The 22,794-nt window shown below is 39.3% G+C and overlaps 1 protein-coding gene across 5 annotated transcripts in view; it reads right to left on the reverse strand.

Annotated features, from left to right (window-relative positions):
• The window catches only part of ZNF638 (zinc finger protein 638), a 57,952-nt gene extending 38,853 nt beyond the window's left edge, over positions 1–19,099 (reverse strand). For 3 of the 5 annotated variants that reach the window (XM_065404738.1, XM_065404741.1, XM_065404739.1), the window contains exons 1-7: positions 17,480–18,997; positions 15,897–15,917; positions 8,139–8,200; positions 7,753–7,791; positions 4,811–5,118; positions 2,706–3,055; positions 1,288–1,434 (exon numbers count right to left, since the gene is read on the reverse strand). In XM_065404738.1, the coding sequence (XP_065260810.1) occupies positions 1,288–1,434; positions 2,706–3,055; positions 4,811–5,118; positions 7,753–7,791; positions 8,139–8,200; positions 15,897–15,917; positions 17,480–18,901 (2,349 nt within the window). In that variant the 5' untranslated portion in view covers positions 18,902–18,997. Of the gene's footprint in view, positions 1–1,287; positions 1,435–2,705; positions 3,056–4,810; positions 5,119–7,752; positions 7,792–8,138; positions 8,201–15,896; positions 15,918–17,479 lie in introns of all 5 variants that reach the window. The other 2 variants (XM_065404740.1, XM_065404737.1) reach the window with 2 other exon arrangements.
• Between the last annotated feature and the right edge of the window lie 3,695 nt (positions 19,100–22,794).

Genomic DNA, 22,794 nt, shown 5'->3' on the forward strand with positions numbered 1-22,794 from the left:
ATTCTTATCGATAAACTAGGCAAATACAATTTAGATGGGGCTACTATAAGGTGGGTGCATAACTGGCTGGATAACTGTACTCAGAGAGTTGTTATTAATGGTTCCCAATCCTGCTGGAAAGGCATAACGAATGGGGTTCCGCAGGGGTCTGTTTTGGGACCGGCTCTGTTCAATATCTTCATTAATGACTTAGATATTGGCATAGAACGTACGCTTATTAAGTTTGCGGATGATACCAAACTGGGAGGGATTGCAACTGCTTTGGAGGACAGGGTCATAATTCAAAATGATCTGGACAAATTGGAGAAATGGTCTGAATTAAACAGGATGAAGTTTAACAAAGACAAATGCAAAGTGCTCCACTTAGGAAGAAAAAAATCAGTTTCACATATACAGAATGGGAAGAGACTGTCTAGGAAGGAGTACGGCAGAAAGGGATCTAGGGGTTATAGTGGACCACAAGCTAAATATGGTCAACAGTGTGATGCTGTTGCAAAAAAAGCAAAAATGATTCTGGGATGTATTAACAGGTGTGTTGTGAGCAAGACACGAGAAGTCATTCTTCCGCTCTACTCTGCGCTGGTTAGGCCTCAGCTGGAGTATTGCGTCCAGTTCTGGGCACCGCATTTCAAGAAAGATGTGGAGAAATTGGAAAGGGTCCAGAGAAGAGCAACAAGAATGATTAAAGGTCTTGAGAACATGACCTATGAAGGAAGGCTGAAAGAATTGGGTTTGTTTAGTTTGGAAAAGAGAAGACTGAGAGGGGACATGATAGCAGTTTTCAGGTATCTAAAAGGGTGTCATAAGGAGGAGGGAGAAAACTTGTTCACCTTAGCCTCTAAGGATAGAACAAGAAGCAATGGGCTTAAACTGCAGCAAGGGAGGTCTAGGTTGGACATTAGGAAAAAGTTCCTAACTGTCAGGGTGGTTAAACACTGGAATAAATTGCCTAGGGAGGTTCTGGAATCTCCATCTCTGGAGATATTTAAGAGTAGGTTAGATAAATGTCTATCAGGGATGGTCTAGACAGTATTTGATCCTGCCATGCGGGCAGGGGACTGGACTCGATGACCTCTCGAGGTCCCTTCCAGTCCTAGAATCTATGAATCTTTAATGGCTGAAACTAGCTAGGTGGCCTTAGACTATAAGCACTTTGGCACTGAGAATTGACAGGTTTCAATTGTTTGGCTTTCCTCCCCACAAAGTTCATAGCCATGTGCATTTAAGACACTATAAGTATGGCATATAGATGCCACATATCGATGGGCACCTTAGAATATAGCTTACCTCATTTCTAGAGCGAAGCACCAGGAGGTCACTAACTTTACCAAATGGCTGAACAATTTTTTTAATATCTTGATCTGAAAAGCCATCATCTGGCAAATCCGATATATGGAGAACTGTGCCACAACTCAAAAGCTTCTCTCTCAACAGCTGTAAATAACAACCAACAATTTTCTAAGCCACACACATTAAAAGAAAAAAAGCTTTGAATGAAAATCATTGCAAGTTTAAAAACAGACTGGTAAGTTAACTTTTGGCAGTTTTGTTTAATACTAGGATAGACTGTAAACCTGCCCTCCCTTATTTCATAAGTATGTCTAAAAGTTTTTAACTTATTTGTAAAACATGATGTGGGACCACAGTATAATGTAACTGTAATATTATTATCTACTTTGAATATTAGGGCTATTAGTTTTTAAAAAGTGTTATAAAGTTTTAAAATCCTTATAAGTTGTTTAGTCTTATGATGCATAAGGTGCTTCACAGGTTCACAAATATTACCAATGTCATTTAGTTTCATTTGGATATCGTCTATTTAATTTACATTTATCCTATTTAGAAAGATATAATGTTCTCTTTGTTGTACACTTTGATGATGGAAAATTACCTGCTTCTAGCAGCATGATTGGTTGCATCCATCAAAACTAAACAGTGGTAAATAAGAAGAATAAAAAAATATTCTGCAGACACCACCCACTTGTTTATGGATGGTTTAAGGTGCCTATCAACAAATTTATGAGAACAGAGGTCATGTCGTTAAATTATTCAACTGGGACCCAGGAGATCTGGGCTCAATTCCTATCTTTACCAGAGGATTCCCCTGTGTAAGGGCAAATAATCTAATCTCTCAGTGCCTCAGCTCCTTATCTGTAAAACTGAGATAGTACTACTTTGTCTGTCTTGTCTATTTAGGTTGTAAGTTGCTCTGGACAAGGTCTCGCTCTTAGAATGTGTATATACAAGCGCTTAGCACAATGGGGTCCCTCAGTTGGGGCCTCTAAAAACTAATGTAATACACATTATTGTTAATAAATACATAAATGAATAAGGACTAGGGAATAGACAATATTAAAACAAGTACCACAGAAATGCATATTAATTGGTCAATACTGCATTGCTCTTATTTCTAAGACCAGAAAAGTGAATTCATGCTAAGAAAGCTGTCAAAGTCAGAGGTCAGAATGACCTATACGCATCTCCTGAATAATTTTCAGCTTTGAACATATCGTGTTGCAGTACTGCTTATCAGACATACTAGCAAGTAGTAAACTGCTACATTTAGACTACAATTTCTACTATACAAAGCCAGCTAACCAGCTGTTTAAAGGGAATAGTTACACCTTTTTCCAAATGATCTCCCTCAAGATGAGATGTATTAACCAAATTCTCAAAACAACAATGGAAAATACAAAAACACTGACTCTGTTATAAGGAGCGGGACGAGGAACATTGGTTTCCTTTGCAGCTTTCCCATCAAAATTCATCTCTTTCTTTTCTTGCACACCAGCAATTTCAGATTTCATTTTAGAAGCAGCTGAGCCAGGCACAGATGATAAATCTTTCTTCAAAGTCTTGTGATGACCTGTAGCACTTAGTGGCTTTTTCATAGATCCATGCATCTTCCCTACCCCTGAAATCCCTTGTGCAGGTGATGCTTTTCCTATCCCTGAGGACCCTTGTCCAGCTGCTTGAAGTGATTTCTGTTTATTGAACTCCGCAACGAAACTGGCTCCCAAACTTTTTACTACAGCCTCCAAGGCTGCCTTTTTGTCTGAGGAAAAGAAAAACAGTTTTTCTATAATACATTGTTTATCAGTTTCCCAAGCAGGACTGGTGCTGTAAGAAACTGCAGATTTATCTAAACAAATCTGATAATTTGCAAAAGTGCAAAGGAAAATTATGAAAAAAGGTGAAAAGACAGAAAGGAACCTAGTATTTTTAACCAAGTTTGTTTTCCTTTTATCATTGTATATAATTAAAACTGTAGCAAAAACAAAACTTTACTTTTTACCATTAACATTGCCTGTTTTCTTTCAGCAATACATTCATAGCCTGGACAAAGGAAGCAGACAACAGTCAGTTTCCATTCCTAAATGTGTGCAGTAGTACAAAGCTGCAACATTTGGATTGCAAACACCGCAGGGGAATTTTTCAATACCCACTGTTTTAATTGGAACTTAAAAAAAATTAAAACAACAATATTTTTGTGTAAACAAGGCTTAAGTTTTGGGCCTCAATCACCCCAACCACACAGTACATCCCCATGGCAAGCATAACTCCATTTTCATAATTAAGTCACACACACAGTTGCCCAAAAGAATATGAACTTTTAAGAGCTGCACACACTTTCAAACTGGGTGAAACAGAGTGAGGGGCAGAGAAGAGGAAGAGAATCAAAAGTGTCCATGGGTACTTTATCTTTCTAAAATCTTCCAGCTAGCATCCTAGAATTTTTTTCTAATCCCATCCTGCTAATCATTCCTCAAGCCACCTTTTAAAAGACACTTTCAAGTGTGAAAGAATTAGTAGAGATTTTAATATAGCTTTCTCTGCTCCTCCTCCCCCTGCACTACACTACCTCCAGCCCTCTCCTCTATTTATTGTTCTTGCCATGCATCCTCCTGTTCCTCTTTCCTCTCTTCTATACTGCAGTTGCCAGAGCAGCTTTGCAATTATTACGCTGGGGGAGGGAGGGTTCTTAAACTGCTCTCTGCTCCAATCTCGCCTCATTGATCAAAGTGCTAAGCAGGGGTACAATTAACGTTCTCTCAGCAAGCAATGTAATCCCTTCTCCCCATTACTGACACTGCTAGAAGAAGGCAGGCCTCAGATCTTGCAGATGAAATGAGGAGTGAGGAACCTGATGACCTTCATAGAATCTGCAATGGTTGATAATGTCACCAAAAGCTACAATGGTACAGGGATGACATTCCACACACTGTTTTAGGTGTTGCTGAGATTAAAAAAAAAAAAAAAACACTTTTGAAGGAGAAAAAGAAAGCTGAAGTATGGAATTGTTAAAACATGGTTCAGTTCTCATGGCTCAGGAGACACCATCAGCTTACAAAACATAACTGTCTGAAAATTTACCACTTCTATTATTAACACCTATAAAGAAAAAGGGAAAGAAAAAAAAAAAAAAAAACACAACACACCTTTCTCCAGCATTATTCCAAGCACTTGACAACAGTTAGTGAATGGTGAGTTTCACTATTTCCATTATATAATCAAATTGGCAGGTGGGCTCGAGGACAGGTAAAGTTGGGGGGAGGGATAGCTCAGTGGTTTGAGCATTGGCCTGCTAAACCCAGGGTTGTGAGTTCAATCCTTGAGGGGGCCACTTAGGGATCTGGGGCAAAATCAGTACTTGGTCCTGCTAGTGAAGGCAGGGGGCTGGACTCGATGACCAATCAAGGTCCCTTCCAGTTCTAGGAGATATCCTTTCCTATCTCCAAAGTTCCTGAAAACTACCAAAGTTTCAGTCTGATAGCTTGCCCTTTAATTTCTGTAATATCCATCTCCTTACCTGGAGATCTAGTTGTCCTCCTTGATGCCCATTCATTGCTAGAAGATCTTTGGGGTCGTGGACTACACCTCAGAGGATTTCTAGATCGTTGTGGTGACCTAGACCTGTGTCTAGGGCTAGGACGACGCATCTGCCTTGGACTTCGACTTCTTGGTCTTGCTAGCCTGAAACGGCCAGGGCTCCTGGATCGGGATCGGGACCGGCGAAGAATGTGGCCAGAGCCTGATCCTCTTGAATGCCTAGGACCAGGACTAGCAGAGTTGGAACGTCTCTTTGGGGTCTGATTTTCTTTTCTCTCGCCTTCATTTCTGTGAAACAAAGGTAGATGACCAGATTACCCAAAGTAGTTCCTTATCTAATTTGAAAAGGATCAATTCAATTTAAACAGTCTGTTGAATAGTGCTAATCAAGCCTATCAGAAACAGATGAGGAAGTAGCAAATGCAAAATGTGAGGACAGGAATAGTGGGAAGACAGTGCAGTGGGAGAGAAAGGTAAAAGAGCTATCACTGCAGTATGAGGCTGTATACTAAATTTCATCTTAGTGGAATTTGAAATTAGAGAATGGCAACCTGTAAAATCTTATTACTGATATCTCCATTAAAAAACAACGTTTTTATATTACATAGACTAATCACAGTAGTTAAGTAGAATCATAACACCGCCCTGTGGATGGAAGATCCAGTAACTATTGCTGAACTGGGAACAATGCACAAGTAATACATCAAGGCCCTTGGAAAACAGCCAGCAGCTCTGCGTCTGACTTATACCTCTCAACAAAAATAAAACCTTGCACACCCTTAAGCCTATTAGATCCCTCACCCCAAAGATTGCTATCTAATGTTTGACACGTTCTAGAGGTAGGAACCTTTTATTTCGCTTCGTTCTGTACTGTGCTGAGCATGTCAGCACTCCAAAACAATTAGCAACAACAAAAACATCCACTTGAAGTTTTAACATAAAATTCTCCCTTCACTCAATGTTTCAAAACTTAGTCAGCCATATGTATTCTCAGACAAAATCATTAATACATTTTAAAAGGTGCCTGTGCACTAGATCTGTTCCCAGTAATTTGTGTGTTCATATTTTCAGCCTTTTAACAAGGAGCTTCCCAAGAGAGATAGAATCATAGAAATATAGGGCTGGAAGGGACTTTGAGAGGTCCTCAAGTCCAGCTCTCTGGGTTGATGCTGCACCTAGTAAACCTAGACCATCCCTGATAGGGGGTTTATCCAACCTGTTCTTCAAAACCTCCAATCATAGGGATTCTACAACCTCCTTTGGAAGCTTAATCTAGAGTTTAACTACTCTTACAATTAGAAAGGTTTTCCTAATATCTAACCTAAATCTCACTTGCCACAGATTAAGCCTATTACCACTGTCCTACCTTCAGTGGACATGGAGAGCAAATGATCAGAGTCCTCTTTATAACAGCTCCACATATTTGAAGACAGTTTTCAGCTTCCCCCTCAGCCTTCTTTTCTCAAGACTAAACATGCCCAATTTTTTTAACCTTCCCTCACAGGTGAGGTTTTCTAAAACCTTGTATCATTTGTTGCTCTCCTCTAACCTCTCTGCAATTTATCCACATCTTTCCTAAAGTGTAACCCCCAGAACTGGATACAGTGCTCCAGCTGAGGCCTCACCAGTGCCAAGCAGAGTTGGACAATTACCTCCCATGTGTTACATACAAAACACTCCTGCTAATATATCCCAGAACAATATTTACCTTTTTCACAAATGCACCACATTGTTGCCTCACATTCAATTTGTGATCAACTATAACCCCTAGCTCCTTATTTCCATTTTGTATTTGTGCATTTGATTTTTCCATCTTAAGTCAAGTACTTTGCACCTGTCTTTGAGTTTCACCTTGCTGAATTCAGATAAATTCTCCCATGTGTCAAAGTCATTTTGAATTCTAATCCTGTCCTCCAAAGTGCTTGGAACCTTTCCACAAATTTATAAGCATACTCTCCACTCCACTATCCAAGTCATTAATGAAAATATTGAATAGTACCAGACCCAGGACTGACCTCTGTGGTACCCCACTAGATACATCCTCCTAGCTTGACAGCGAACCATTGATAATTACTCTTTGATTATGGTCTTTCAACCAGATGGGTACCCATCACATAGTAATTTCATCTAGAACACATTTCCCCAGTTTGCTTATAAGAATGTCATGTGGAACTATGCCAAAAGCCTTACTAAAATTAACATATATCACATCTATTGTTTCTTCCCTATCCCCTAGACCAGTAACCCTGTCAAAGACAGAAGTCTAACATTTCATGATCACTTTCATGCAAATTGCAATAGGCCGACTTCAGGAAACAGAAAATTATCCATCTCTTTCCTGATTTATATACAAGACAAGCTAAAAATACACACACAATTCTGAATAACAGAATATTCTGATTGTGCTGAAATATAAATAGAATTAAGCGAATAAGAAAAGTAGAGATTGCAGTCTGTTTTCAAATAAAGTTGTTTCAAAATTCATGTATGCATAGATCTTAAGGTCAGAAGAGACCATTAGATCATGAAGTCTGACTTTCCATATAACACAGGCCATAGGTAATGGTGACATACTATCTACTGAGCCCAATAATTTGTGCTTGACTAAAGGATATCTGCCAGAAAGGCATCTAATCTTGAGCAAGACAGTACTGCTCTCCATGCTTTTCCAGAGACTGTTCTCTCAGCCTTGTACTTTTCTCTGAAAGAGGAGCCCCAACAGTTTAGTACTGCTGTTGTGTAGAGAACCTATGATCAAGTATAAGAAACCCTCATTTAACATAACTGTACAATAAAAACATAAGGGCACCATAGCTATTACTTACAAGCAGCAAACTAGGTAAAGGAAAAGTAAATCATTATTGTATTCATTTCTTATTGTTGGAGTAATTGAAAATTGCCTTATTTCTCAAAGGCAGTTACCTCTTCGAAGAATGGACCTCAGGATTCCAATCAGGATACCTGTTTTAAAAATAAAATAGTCAATGCAACAAGTTGAACTTGCAACCTGAACTACTCTAATATGAGATTTCCAGCTATGTTCCTAACTTATTTACACTGCAACAGGTTATGCAGCTCAAGTCCTGGGGCAGCAACAACTGTAAGTATATAATGTTAACTTAAACTCTATCATAATTACCCAAAACAAATAAGGATGATTGATACATACAAGGCTAGTTAAAGAAATATGACAGTGATATGCTATACCATATGACTACTGTAAAAAGCAACAGATCCAGACTAACACGGCTACCCCTCTGATACATATGACTACTGTATAAACGTACACACAAACAGAAATCCCTTACTGTTGACGTAACTGACGGCAGCTCTCAATGTGAGCAGGATTATTCTGATGCTGAATCCAATCCTGTTGGAGAAAAAGATATTCACAGAAGTTTGATTAATGTATAAATGCCAAAATTTGTACAAAATTAATATAAAGCAAATTTTTCTATTGTGTCTTCCATCACTGGCAAAATTTTAGTTATCAAAAAATCTGTTTTTTGATAGTTCAACTCTCTCATCTTAAAATGGCTACATTTTATACTAAATAAAAAACCACTAATATCACATTAAATTTGTTAACACACACACATACAAATGAAGTCTTTAGCAGGAGTTACATAGAAACAATTTATTACATTAAACTAATCAGCAATTTATTTGCTTCAGAAGAGTGAGTTGTTTCAGTCATCATTACTTCAACTCCATCCTTAGAGGTTTTTAAGGTCAAGCTTGACAAAGCCCTGGCTGGGATGATATAGTTGGGGTTGGTCCTGCTTTGAGCAGGGAGTTGGACTAGATGACCTCCTAAGGTCTCTTCCAACCCTAATCTTCTATGATAACTCAAAAAAAACCCTTTAACAGCCAGTTATGTATAAGACTATTAGCTATCATCTAAAAAAATGTTGTTACTTACATTGAGAAAATCTGACAAACCGAGAAACTGTATAATTTCAGCAAACACAGATGTGCAATTTTAAGATGTTAGATATCAAAAGCTAAGTCATTAAGACTTATGCCATTATATTAATGCCTCAAAAACTCAAGAACAGAATTTTAAAATGTTCATCCTTACTTATGCATTAAAATATATGGTAAACAAAAAGTTTATTTTAAACTTCTATTTTATGTCAGTTAATTCACGTGGAGATGAAGCATTTTTTACCACATATAAACACTGAAATATTTTTTATTTATATTTGGGAACATTTGGCTGGAAATTAATAGCTGTGACACTATAGCCTAAAGGACCAATGTAAGGCCTCACACCTGCATGTGCTTAAAATTAAGACCATACATGAGTAGGCCAAATGAGACTAATTAAGGTTTGCAAGACTGGGGCAAAAGACATTATTGCCTAATCTACACTAGCAAACTGACCTACCTTTTGCTGAAAATTATTGGTACCAATGGTCAGTTTGCCAGTACAGACAGCTAATATGGGCCCAAACTTGTAAAGTACTGAGTGTTCTCAAATCCCAATGAAAGTTTCCCTAAAGCCAATTTCCATTCCATTTTAATAATGGTTTAAAAACAGATATTATATATTGCAACTAAATATGTAAACTTTTACAAAATAACAAAATTCTAACATAAAACCAGTTTTGCAACAGGATGAAAACCAGTTTTAAAATAAATTAAATTGAAGTCCCATGCTACCAAAGCCACAAGTGTTCCTTGTTGCAAGAACACAGTTACTGGTAAAAGTATATTATTTTTCCAAACACATTTCAGAGTTTATACAGTATATTTAAAAAAAAAATAATGTGTGAAATTTTAGAATACTGTCCTGTCTCCCTCCACATACCAGCAGAAGTTATCATGATAGTGCAGAGAAATATTTGTAATGGCTTTTTTCTTTTAAAGCCACAAAAAGGGAAATTCAACTAACCCTGTCCTCAACTAGATCTCTCCACTTAAGTAACACAGCAAGTTTGGTACAAAACAGCACCTCACTGCTGGGCACTACCCACATACCAAAACAAAAGCATGAGTTACAAACTAAAAAAAACCAGAAAATTCAGGTGTTGAAAGTTTATTTTTATTTAAGTCTGTAAAACAAAGTTAACCAAATAAAACTTCCTATAGGTTTTTTTTAAACCAGTCTCAGAGGGGTTGTGAGGATTCATTACTAGTGTTTGTAAAACATTCTGAAGATTCAAAGTGCACAGTATTACTCATACTTTACTATTAAAATGTCCTTAATTAATATTGACACTTGTTTTGACAAAATATATTAAGAACTTTTATTTTTTTTTAAAAAGAGGACTCCTCTTGAGATTGTTTTGCTTCAGGAACAAAAATATTTCAGACTCTGAGACACTACCACTGCCATAGCTGACTGCAGAACGGTATGCATAGCAAAGAACACTTAAAGATTGAAACTTGCAATAAAATACAAATCAATTTTCAGAAAAACTATTTCTCCCAAATATCAGCATCCATTTTTCCTATTCTTAGAATAAAATGTACCTAGGCTTAACACTTGTAGCTAAAAAAACTGGAGATTAAATTGATTAATCTGTGGAAAGAAAGGGAAAACAATTAACCCACCCATCCACCCATCTTCTTTCTGGCCCCAAATGAGAAAAATCACCACTCATTTTTAGGGAGGGGTGTAAAGAGGCCATTTTGTTTCCAAGTCTCTTTTTAGCTAGCAATCCAACTAGCATTAACCAGAATGGCAGACAAAGTGATACATTCTCCTCCCTTACAAATACGCTAATCATTTGCTCTGAATCTTAATTTCCCTAATTCCCTCTTGTATTTCATATCATCATTTCCAGTGTATTCCTTCCAATTTCCAATCTGATTCCCTAATCCCCAACACTATCCCTCTCCCACCCTGCTATACAAGGATTTTCTTTCTGAAAAAGGTATGGACCAAGATCCCTCTATAGCATGGTAAGTGTTCCTCTTTCAGTCAGTCAAGCCTCATCTACATTAGTATCACACCTGTGCTCTTGTGCATGCCAGTTCTGCTGCAGAATGTTATGTAGAAGAGCTAGGAATAAAGATGAATAGAATCATATTTTGTCCTGTGAACTAAGTAATGTATGCAGAAGCATTCACATAGTTCTCTTGCAGGAAGAAAACAAAGAATTTACACATGATTTCAGATTGAATTTAAAATCCAAGAAGTTTCAACCCAAATAGATTTAAAACAAAGGTTAAAACACCTAAAATAAAATAACTAGAACATTGTTGCCCAATTATAATATCCAATGAACATGTAACAAATTCATTCAACACTGAAATTACAAACCAATCTCATTCTAAAAATAGTGAGGATACTGACACTTTTAAAGCTATAATGTATTTCTACTGTACAATTTACCTAGAACTGTGATGTTAAGTCATGAAGGAAGTTACATTTCCTGGATATATTCACTAAATGAGTTAGAACAATCCTGGTTATTTTATTTGTTGCACAAGAGGAGGCTTTTCCCTTTCTTAAAAAAGCTTGCTTATTTTGAAAGAAAAAAATAACCCCCCCCCCCCCCCCCAAAAAAAAACACCACACTGACAGATAATCAGAAGAATTGCCATTCCATTTTTTTCCTCTAACAGAAAAATAGTTTCCACCTGAAACAAAAGGCTGTAAAACAAACAAAAAAAATGGAAGTATTGAGTGGACAGACAGGATTCGCAATAAAACAAGTCATCGATGATGAAACTCAAATTTTCTGGCTTTAATTTTTTGCTGGCAAAAAAATAATTCAGAACTCCAACTTGACTGCAAGACTTTTACACCAAACAGCGTTCAGCACAGCAACCCCGGTCAGAACCACAAAAAGGAACAAAGGCTTGGAGGTGAAAAACAATATGCATGCAATCAACTTATTTGGGCCACTCAGAAGTTCAAATCTTTATTGCTTCTCTAACCTCAAGGAGCCTATCAGGTTCATCACGTGCTGTGAAACTGACCAGTCCCATAAGATAAAGCAGGGTTTGGCTGAGTCAATACTTAGACCACACATGGACAGAAAGATACCACCTCAAGTTGTGCTCGTGGCACTCTTCTCTGATGTCAGAAAACAACCAGTACCCCAGCATGGTAACAGGACTTTGTGATGCTGCTGGTGCCATCTTCATAGAACCAAGGCATTGATCACTTGTAATTATTAGAGAACCGATGGCCAGTTTTTGTAGCAACAGTAATTTTAACCCCAGTGGTCCTTGCCAAACTCCACTATGTGTAATTACATTATTCCTCAAATTCCTTCTACAATTTGAAATGGCTATGCTATTCTTCACTTTCTGTTCTAAACTGTGGTAAGGTTGTTATGCACTATTAAACTGCTGCATTCCACTCCAGAAATGACTGCATTTCAATGGTGGCAGGAATGATAATACATATCCCTTACAATGAAGTTGTGAGGTTTAATGTTGGTAAACGCTATGAGGTCTTAAATAACTGTGCCATACAGATGCAAAATACTATAATCTTTTGGTTTTGTACAGCTATTGCAATAGAGAGGCATTAAAAAACTAATTTCAGATTAAAATGTTGTATTGTATCAAAGAGACAGAATGCTAAACTTCAGAATACTGTGAACATCAGGACCACCTTCAGCTGTGATCAGACCTCACAAGTTAAGCAGGGGTATGTAACTGCAGGGACACCCACAGGGAAAAGCCTAGGATGGTTCAGGTAATAGCATTAGCACTTTTCCCTCAATCACAATTGAACCAGTGTTCCACGTAGTGGTGGAAGAGCCAGGCTGAGAGATGGCTTCTTTCAGATGAGACAAACAGAAGGTGTTGGTCTTTGGAAATCCAATGGCACTTTCCCCAATAGCAGTAGTTAACCCTAAAGCCATTGCAGAGAAACAAAAATTCTTTGCATCTGTCTTCATGGCTCAGGATGTGAGGGAGATTCCCAAACCTGAGCCATTCTTTTTAGGTGACAAATCTGAGGAACTGTCCCAGATTGAGGTGTTATTAGAGGAGGTTTGGGAACAAACTGATAAACAGTAATAAGTAACCAGGTGATATTCACCCAACAGTTCTGAAGGAACTCAAATGTGAAATTGCAGAACTACTAAATGTAGCCTGTAACCTATCATTTAAATCAGCTTCTGTACCAAATGACTGGAAGATAGCTCATGTGATGCCAATTTTTAAAAAGGGCTCCAGAGGTTATCCCGGCTGTTGTCAGTAGCTACCAGTGTGGTGCTCTGCTCTTGTTTGATGATGGTAACAGTCCGCTGCGTGCGTGTTCCCTCTGTGTGCTGCCCCAGCTCTGCGCAGATAGGTGACACAGCAAACCCCGAGAGAACCCCCAAAGACCACAGACTCTAGTAAGGTACGAAGGAACCCGAGCCAGGTTTATTGTCAAATGAAGCACAGTAATAGTTTCCCGTAGACTCTACAAGACATGCTACGAATTTGTGCCCCCTGGCAATGGACCGGCTCAGTCAGTGGCAGGACTTTCCACTGCCCCCTAGCCCAGACAAAGATGTGCACTCCGAGGCCTACTTTTATACAGTTACAGGACAGATTACTCATCCCTACTGACCCGTGGCTCATCAGGGTGCCGTCTCCTCCTTTGATCATGTTGTTTCAAACAGATCTATCCATCATGTTGTCCTTTTGACCCTGTCTTTAAGATGCACCTGCCTGTTCCTTGTTATCTCTGTAGAGTGTTCTGATGCCATCTTGGCACAAGTTCCTCTTATTAGCACTTATGTGTGGATGCACCTGCTTCTAGCAACCCTCTTCTCGCCAACTTCTGTGAGTGAGGCCTGCCTCTGGCTCACAGCCCAGCTTTTGCTTAGCAATGCCTGGAAGTACTTTGGTTCAGGCTTCAGGCCTCAGACTGGGTCTCTGACACAAGAGTTTATGTTTCGGGGCCTCATCTTACTACACCGGCAATTACAGGCCGGTAAGCCTGACTTCAGTACCAGGCAAACTGGTTGAAACTATAGTAAAGACCAAAATTGTCAGACACCTAGATTAACATAATTTGTTGGGGAAGAGTCAACATGGTTTTTGTAAAGGGAAATCATGCCTCACCAATCTACTAGAATTCTTTGAGGGGGTCAACAAGCACGTAAACAAGGGGGATCCAGTAGATATCGTGTACTTAGATTTTCAGAAAGCCTTTGACAAGGTCCCTCACCAAAGGCTCTTAAACAAAGTAAGCTGTCATGGGATAAGAGGGAAGGTCCTCTCATGGATTGGTAACTGGTTAAAAGATAGGAAACAAAGGGTAGGAATAAATGGTCAGTTTTCAGAATGGAGAGAGGTAAATTGTGGTGTCCCCCAGGGGTCTGTCCTGGGACCGGTCCTATTCAACATATTCATAAATGATCTGGAGAAAGCGGTAAACAGTGAGGTGGCAAAATTTGCAGATGATACAAAACAACTCAAGATAGTTAAGTCCCAGGCAGACTGCAAAGAGCTACAAAAGGATCTCACAAAACTGGGTGACTGGGCAACAAAATGGCAGATGAAATTCAATGTTGATCAATGCAAAGTAATGCACATTGGAAAACATAATCCCAACTCTACATCTAAAATGATGGGATCTAAATTAGCTGTTACCACTCAAGAAAGAGATCTTGGAGTCATTGTGGATCGCTCTCTGAAAACATACACTTAATGTGCAGCAGCAGTCAAAAAAGCAAACAGAATGTTGGGCATCATCAAGAAAGGGATAGATAATAAGTCAGAAAATATCATACTGCCTCTATAGAAATCCATGGTACACCCACATCTTGAATACTGCGTGCAAATGTGGTTACCCCATCTCAAAAAAAATATATTGGAATTGGGAAAGGTTCAGAAAAGGGAAACAAAAATGATTGGGGTATGGAACGGCTGCCATATGAGGAGAGATTAATAAGACTGGGACTTTTCAGCTTGGAAAAGAGAGGACTAAGGGGGGGAATATGACTGAAGTCTATAAAATCATGACTGGTGTGAAGAAAGTAAATAAGGAAGTGTTATTTACTCCTTCTCATAACACAAGAACTAGGGGTCACCAAGTGAAATTAATAGGCAGCAGGTTTAAAACAAACAAAAGGAAGTATTTCTTCACACAATGCACAGTCAACCTGTGGAACTCTTTTCCAGAGGATGTTGTGAAGGCCAAGACTATAACAGGGTTCAAAAAAGAACTAGATAAATTCATGGAGGACAGGTCCATCAATGGCTACTAGCTAGGATGGGCAGGGATGGTGTCCCTAACCTCTGTTTGCCAGAAGCTGGGAATGGGCAACGGGGGATGGATCACTTGATGATTACCTGTTCTGTTCATTCCCTCTGGGGCACCTGGCATTGGCCACTGTTGGAAGACAGGATACTGGGCTAGATGGACCTTTGGTCTGACCCAGTATAGCCGTTCCTACATTCTTAGATCCTGGCCAAATTGTGCTTCCTCAACATAATCTGTTACCTCAGCTACATATGTTATTCTTCAGTTCCTGTCCAAGATCATGTGTAAGGTTACTACTGCTGGTGATATAGTGGTTGCTGCACCAAACTCCAAAAGGTAACTGCGGAGAAAAAACAGACTCCTATGTATGTTTAAGTTTATAATTCTGTATAATACTGGCAGCTGCTTTACGTAGCATCCTTTGCAAACAATCACCACTAATAATTTGAACTTGAGAGTCAGCTGTCTTCCTAGCAATAATGAAACTAGTCTGCATCCTCTTTGACATATATTTCCCAACTTCAGAAGAAGCTGAGGTGATGGGGATTTTCCCCACTTTGCCATTTCTCTCATCCTGTTCATAGTTCATTATATATCTTTATTTGTTATCACTGCATGCTTGCCTTTCTTCTTTTAGACTGTCTCAAGCTTTTCCTATTTGCCATTTTATAAAGTCACAGTTTGCACCTTGGAGAGTCTGAATCAATTGCTCTGCAAAGTTGTAGCATACCCAAGCTAACAAAAAGATTAAAAAAATTTAACCTAAAAGCAAAACATCTGAAGATCCAGTTCTACCTTCAGGTACAAAAAAAACTTTCAATCATATACTTGTCTTTTCAGCATAACATTTATCATGAGTTCAAAGAGGACAATAAGATGGATGCATAGAAATCTTTACCTTGAAATCTTTCAATTGTAACTGAAATACAAAAAAACAGATGTTTTACTTGAAAAAACCAACTAGAAAGCTGAAAGCAAAAGTAATGTTTGGATTCATGAACTTTTTGGAATACATATGTATAGAGTGTTAACGAACTTTTGTTGAAAGAAAGATCTTCGTTCTTTGCTTTTAAAATCTGATTCCTCCCCACCCTTTGTACCTTTGTTTTTCCAAAAAAGGCTATTCAAGAATATCCTGGTTGTTTTGCAACATTTTCTTCTAAGCCACATTAATGAATTCTTGTGAGAAATTCTGAACTGTCCACACAGCAGCAACACACGTACATTAAATAAGGTTGCAGAATATTCATGTTAAAAGAACTGCATCTCCAGTCAATACTTGCAGTATAAATATTTACTTGAATTTAAAAGGGACAAGTGAGCTAGCTACTGAGTAGTTCACATCCAAGAGAATCAGCTACATAAGTTACTTTAGAAAAGAAAATCACTAATTACGAACCCAAATTTGTTACTACATTCAGCATTAAGTAACATTCTATTTTAATCAGAACCCCAATTTCTTTTTTTTAAGTTAACAATTTAACAGAATAAAAACCTATACATACTAAAACTAGAAGCACTGAAGCCCATTAAAAAAAGGGTATTTAAAATACAGTTGTACTCCCACAAGTACAGAAGCTTCTCTTGATTGTCCTCAACCCCATTTACTCCTCTTTAAAACAAGGCAGTAGTAGTGCACCCGGAAATTCTGTGGAAGCTTTTCCCAGGTTTTGCAAACTTTTGGTAACACAGTTTAGGCATATTTAAATATATGAAAACCATGCTGAATTCTTTTGCAAATAGTTTTAAATAAAAAATCACCCTTTAAAAAAAAAAAAAAATATTTCCAATATCCTTTCATTTACTCCCCAAGGTCTTCTCCTCCTAGAATGATCTTCTCCTTTCCCCATACTCCCAAACTCTTTGAAGATTATTTTAAACACTGAAATGGTCTTTCGGTTTCAGAATTGAGACCCCAGTTAGATAAATGAAAGCAGTTAACACCTCTCAGAGCTATTCTTCGGTCTCTGGTAAGACCATGTTGCACCAATTCACATTCAGAGTGATGTCTTTGCAACCACTCAGACTGCTTTTTTTTTTTTTTTTAAATGATGGGGGGGGGGGGGTGACAACATGGAAATCTATCCTAAAACTGTGCTATTGTATAGAAATTGCTGTGTGTGTTTCTAGTGGCCTAGTTATGAGGTGTTAATGAAAAGAATTGTTATTTCTCTGCCAAATATAATATTTAAAAAACCAGTGCAAAAAGACCTAAGAGCCTTAATATTGATGTAAAGAACATCTGTGTGCCTATACAGTCATAAGAGCAACAGGCTAGCCAGTGAAGTTATAGAGGTGTCTGCCAGTATTAATATTTCTAATCGTTTAAAACCCACAGATCAGGAATCATACTGGAGCACAATATGCACAAGCTTCCACAAGTTATCTAATGCATAGTAAAAACTAATGAATAAGATAACATGTAACCAACCATATGTTGGATACAACAAGTTTATACAGTAATCTTTGAAAAACACTCACCTTCATATGAGTGCATTCCATGTTACACAGAGAACACATATGTGGAAATATCCTTGGAGATGTAGCATAGTAGTCATTCATCATAGATGGAGTAGGAAGTCTCTTTACCTTCTGGGCAGCAGCCTGTGAAAACACTGGAAGCCAAGAGGCTTTCACAATTCCAAAAGGAGACTTAATAGGAGCTTCAACTTGTGTCTGGAAGTTCTTCTGACCTGAGCCAATCTGTGCATTAGATTGATTAGTCCCAGATTCATGCTGAATCCTTTCATGATGTCTTACAGCTGCAAGAAGTTCAGCTGAAAAGGGTGGATGGCTGATAGGTGGCATCACAGGTTGGGCCATAGGTGGCTGGGTCAAAGACTGCTGGACAATAGGCGTCATCACAGATTGGGGCATAGGTGGCATAACAGGTGGCATCATAGGCGGCATCCCAGGCTGGCTCATAGGTGGCATCATAGGCGGCATCCCAGGCTGGCTCATAGGTGGCATCATAGGCGGCATCCCAGGCTGGCTCATAGGTTTCACCATTGGGAGTCCTGTAGGTGTCATACATAACCCTGGCACCTTGCCTGCAGCATCAACTGGAAAAAATGACTGAGTATTGGATGAATCACTATGGAAACCCATCTGTTTCATTAATTCCTCAACTCGAAACATCGGGTTACATGTTACATTGGATGGTGGAACTGAAATAGTTTGCTGCGGTTGAAATTCTTTCCTGTTCTCTTCAGCTGGTTCTTCAGGATTGTATACACGCACCTCAAGAGGATCTTCAGTGTATCCATACCTGCTTGTGTGCCCATAATCAATCACTTTGCTCTTAACAGTTGAACCACCCGTTCCACCAACTGTTTCTTTTTCTCTGCTCTGAGAATGTAAATTGGGTAACTGATGACCCATTTTACGCATTCGTATATCCCTCAAAATTAGCGGCATGTTTTCAGGTGTTAACTGATCATCTGGGTAGCGACTGAGTTCCTCCAGATCTTCATTAGATAATCCAAAACTTGCTAAAATACTTGATGCACTCTCTGTTGTATAACGGCTCTGGACATTTGTATTCTGCTCTGTGATCCGGGTTGACACAGGGTGCTTTCGGCTTGTGTTTCCAGTTGGACATGGATTGTTATCCCAACGTGAAGTACGAACCTTTTCCTTTTGCTCTTCCTGTAAGTCTGCCATCTCCTTTGCTTGCCTTGGATCGGTTCTGTGTTGAGTTACCTGAACATTAGTTCTTCGTGATCCTGTCCGCTGTAAATTTTCATGTCCTCCAAATCTTTGTGAAATTCCTTGAGGTGTTCCAGGTGCAGGCTTTCTTTGAAGACCTGGTATGCCACCTCCCCTAAAAGCTCCTGGAGGTTTTGAGCCAGATGGGTTAGGTGCTCTTGGCCTCTGATGCAAGTTTCCTCTGGGATTAAACATGGCGATTTTCAGGAATGCCTGATTTAACAAAGTATAAGGTGGTATAGAATTGTTTGAGGCAGCTGATGTCAACTGCTGAACAGCCAACTGCGTCTTAATCTGAGCAAGCTGTAAAGGAGGAGGGCCCAACAGAAGTGGACTTACAATGCCAAGGTTCAGGGAATTCACAAATGGTGCGAAACTTTCCAAGAACAACACAAAGCTGAAAGTTAAAACACAAATATTGTATTATTTTCTTTTCAACTACTTTGTGCAGTGGATTCCACAATGCAAGCAAAACATTTTTTAAAAGTCATGAAGCAGTATTTTAATGTCATAGTTTAAAATATATATACACACACACACACACACACACTAGAAGGTAGAGTTTTGTGAACAACAAAGTCAAATCTCTTGCTGTAAGAATTCTCATCTATTCCACAGGGCAATTTGTAGTTAAGTGTATTTTGCCAAACACCCACGATTATTATGTTTTAGATGAGACAAAGACATCCAGCTGTTGTCTTCTCCTCAGCAGCATCTTCTGAACAATGAGTTCTAGATCTTCAAAGAAACCTCTTCAAAGCCACTGTAAATTACTTCACAAAATAGTATGAGCAAATTTTAAAATCCTTTACAAAACACAGGAAAATGTATGTTACATCCAAATATATTCTGTTAAGAAAATAATTACAAAACTACTGGAAAAAAACATAATTGTAAATGAGAATCTTATTTATGTAGGGTACATTTTTTTTTTAAAACAATGTGATCAATTCACCCATGAAGTTATAATGCTCTTATCTGGGAGTAGTTTCACAGGTTTTCAATGTGAATACCAGTGTAACTGTTCCCATGATTAAGGTACTATACCAAAACCCCATTTAAGGGATGTGACAAGTGAATATTTGTATTCTGTGTTCAGAAAATTTCAATTTTTCACATATTACAGGTAAGAACCTGTACTGATTGTGTACCTGTACAAATAAAGACCATCTCACTCATCTCAAAGGTGAAGCTACTTAAGGCAAGAGCAAAAAATTAGCACGACAATAAACTCTTCTTTCCGAACAGTAAGCTTTTTCAATTCCAGATGAAGGCACAGACAAGTGAATCCTTCAAGATGACAGAGGCACCTACGAATAAGGATAGAGTACAGTCAAAAGTTGCCCAAACTAACCAAAAAATGAACAGCTGCAACTTGGCTCACATTCTTGGGAATAAGGAGTTACAAAATTTGGGAGGTCTTTTGAAGCTTGGAGCCTGAACTGCACAGTTCTGTCTGTACTTACAAGTACATCAACTACTATATTGTAAAGAAGCTAGATCAGACTACAACTTCCTGAAACTGGTTGTTCTGTTAGGCCAGGTCTACACTACCGCGGTAGTTAGACAGCTGGCAATCGAACTTCCGGGTTCGATTTATCGCGTCTGGTCTGGACGCGATAAATCGATTCCGGAAGCGCTCGCCATCGACTGCGGTACTCCAGCTCGGCGAGAGGAGTACCGCGGAGTCGACGGGGAGCCTGCCTGCCGCGTGTGGACCGCGTCTGAACCGCGGTAAGTTCGAACTAAGGTATGTCGACTTCAGCTACGTTATTCACGTAGCTGAAGTTGCGTACCTTAGTTCGAATTTGGGGGGTAGTGTAGACTAGGCCTTAGTTTCATTTTTTCTGCAGTAGTTTGGGCTTCAGCATGAGGTGTTATAAAAGAAATCTCATTGAGAATCCTTCTAAAACACAGCCTGTAACTTCCTTTCCAGTCATTCTCAACTTTCCAAACCGAACTTCTTTAACAGAGTTGAAGTACTTGTCTCACCACAGCTAAATCCATAGATGGTTTGAAGTTTAAAAGCATCTTTTTTGAGTTGAGCAAAACAAAAACATTTTTCTAAAAGGGAAGTGCCTCTCCTTCATGCTTGCAATTTAAAAATGGCTCTGCTGATTTACTTCCCTGGGAAATTTCAGCTCAAAAGGCAAATGTTTGACAAAGCTATGAATGGAAATATCAGAGAGGTAAAGAATAGAGTGGTGCTTTCCAGAGGTTTTTTTCCAAGTGCTTTCAGTAGTTTTGATGTCAGCCAGGCAAAGGAAACGAAGAGCTCATCTTTAGGATATAAAAGAACGAACTAGCGAACAGGAGCGGCTAACAGGAGAGTTTTGTGAGGGAGTTCTCCAGGTGAAGGAGGAGGGATTAGGTTACCCTTGGGGTAAGTTTGTTGTCTGTAGTGTCTGTGTTTGTGGTGTACATGCTGCCTGAAATATACCCTGTGGTCTGTTTGGGGGACCGTGTTTGTGCTGAGCCTAGCAACCTGCTAGGCAAGGCTGAGAACTTCTTGGCTAGGCTTTGATCCCTAAGCCCTTTAGCACCCATCAACCCTTAACCAGGGGGCGGGGCTACTCAGGAAGACCAGGGTTTTAAAAAGCCACCTACTAAGGGGCCAGAGGAGCTAGGGAACAGGAGAGGCTAACAGGGTAGTTTTGCGAGGGAGTTCTCCAGAAGGAGTGTGAGGGGGGCTAGATACACTTAACATCCCTTAAACTTTAAACTTAAAGCCAAAAACACCCCCAGATTAAAACAAAAGAACAACAAAGGAACCAGCTTCAGGAGTAAAAAGAGAATGTAGGCAGAAGTCAAGCAACAGAGTGGGGGCTATCCAGTTTATTGCACCCAATGCAGCATGTCTGATTACCTGCCCTATGGGCAGGTGGTGTATGTGTGCATTTGGTGCAAGGAGCTCCTGGCCCTCAGAGACCGTGTACAGGCTTTGGAGACCAGAGTGGCTGAACTGGAGGAGCTAAGCAAGATAGAGAGGTACATAGATGAGACTTTCTGGAACACAGAAGAACGGTCCCACCCCGAGTCTGACAGCCTCTGTGCTGTTGAGGGGGCTGAAAGTCTCGGGGAAGGAGAACATCGAACTGGAGCACAGGGAAAAATGATCCCATAGTTAGGACCCTCCTTCCAGATGTTGTTGTGGTATAGAATCATAGAACTGGAAGGGACCTTGAGAGGTCATCTAGTCCAGTCCCCTGCACTCAGGCCAGGACTAAGTATTATCTAGAGTAGACCATCCCTGACAGGGGGTTGTCCAACCTGCTCTTAAACATCTCCAATGAGAGAGATTCCACAACCTCTCTGGGCAATTTATTCCAGTGCTTAACCACCCTGACAGTTAGGAAGTTTTTCCTGATGTCCAACCTAAACCGCCCTTGCTGCAATTTAAGCCCATTGCTTCTTGTCCTATCCTCAGAAATTAAGAACTTTTCTCCCTCCTCCTTGCAACAACCTTTTATGTACTTAAATTGTTATGTCCCCTCTCAGTCTTCTCTTCTCCAGACTAAACAAACCCAATTTTTTCAATCTTCCCTCATAGGTCATGTTTTCTAGACCTTTAATCATTTTTGTTGCTCTTCTCTGGATTTTCTCCAATTTCTCCACATTTCCTGAAATGTGGCGCCCAAAATGGGATACAATACTCCAGGTGAGGCCTAATCAGCGCGGAGTAGAGCAGAAGAATTACTTCTCGTGTCTTGCTTATAACATTCCTGCTAATATATCCCAGAATGATGTTTGCTTTTTTTGCAACTGTGTTACACCACTGACTCATCTTTAGCTTGTGATCCACTATGACCCCCAGATCCCTTTTCGCAGTACTCCTTCCTAGGCAGTCATTTCCCGTTTTGTATGTGTGCAACTGATTGTTCCTTCTTAAGTGGAGTACTTTGCATTTGTCCTTATTGAATTTCATCCTATTTACTTCAGACCATTTCTCCAGTTTCTCTTGCTGAGGATACCTCTCCGGGGGAAGGAACTCCAATTATTGGGAAGAGACAGGTAATAGTTATGGGGGATTCGATCATTAGAAACACAGATAGTCGGGTTTGCGATGACTGGGAGAACCACATGGTTAC

The sequence above is a fragment of the Emys orbicularis genome, chromosome 5 (assembly GCF_028017835.1).
Source record: "Emys orbicularis isolate rEmyOrb1 chromosome 5, rEmyOrb1.hap1, whole genome shotgun sequence".
Lineage (NCBI taxonomy): Eukaryota > Metazoa > Chordata > Testudines > Emydidae > Emys > Emys orbicularis.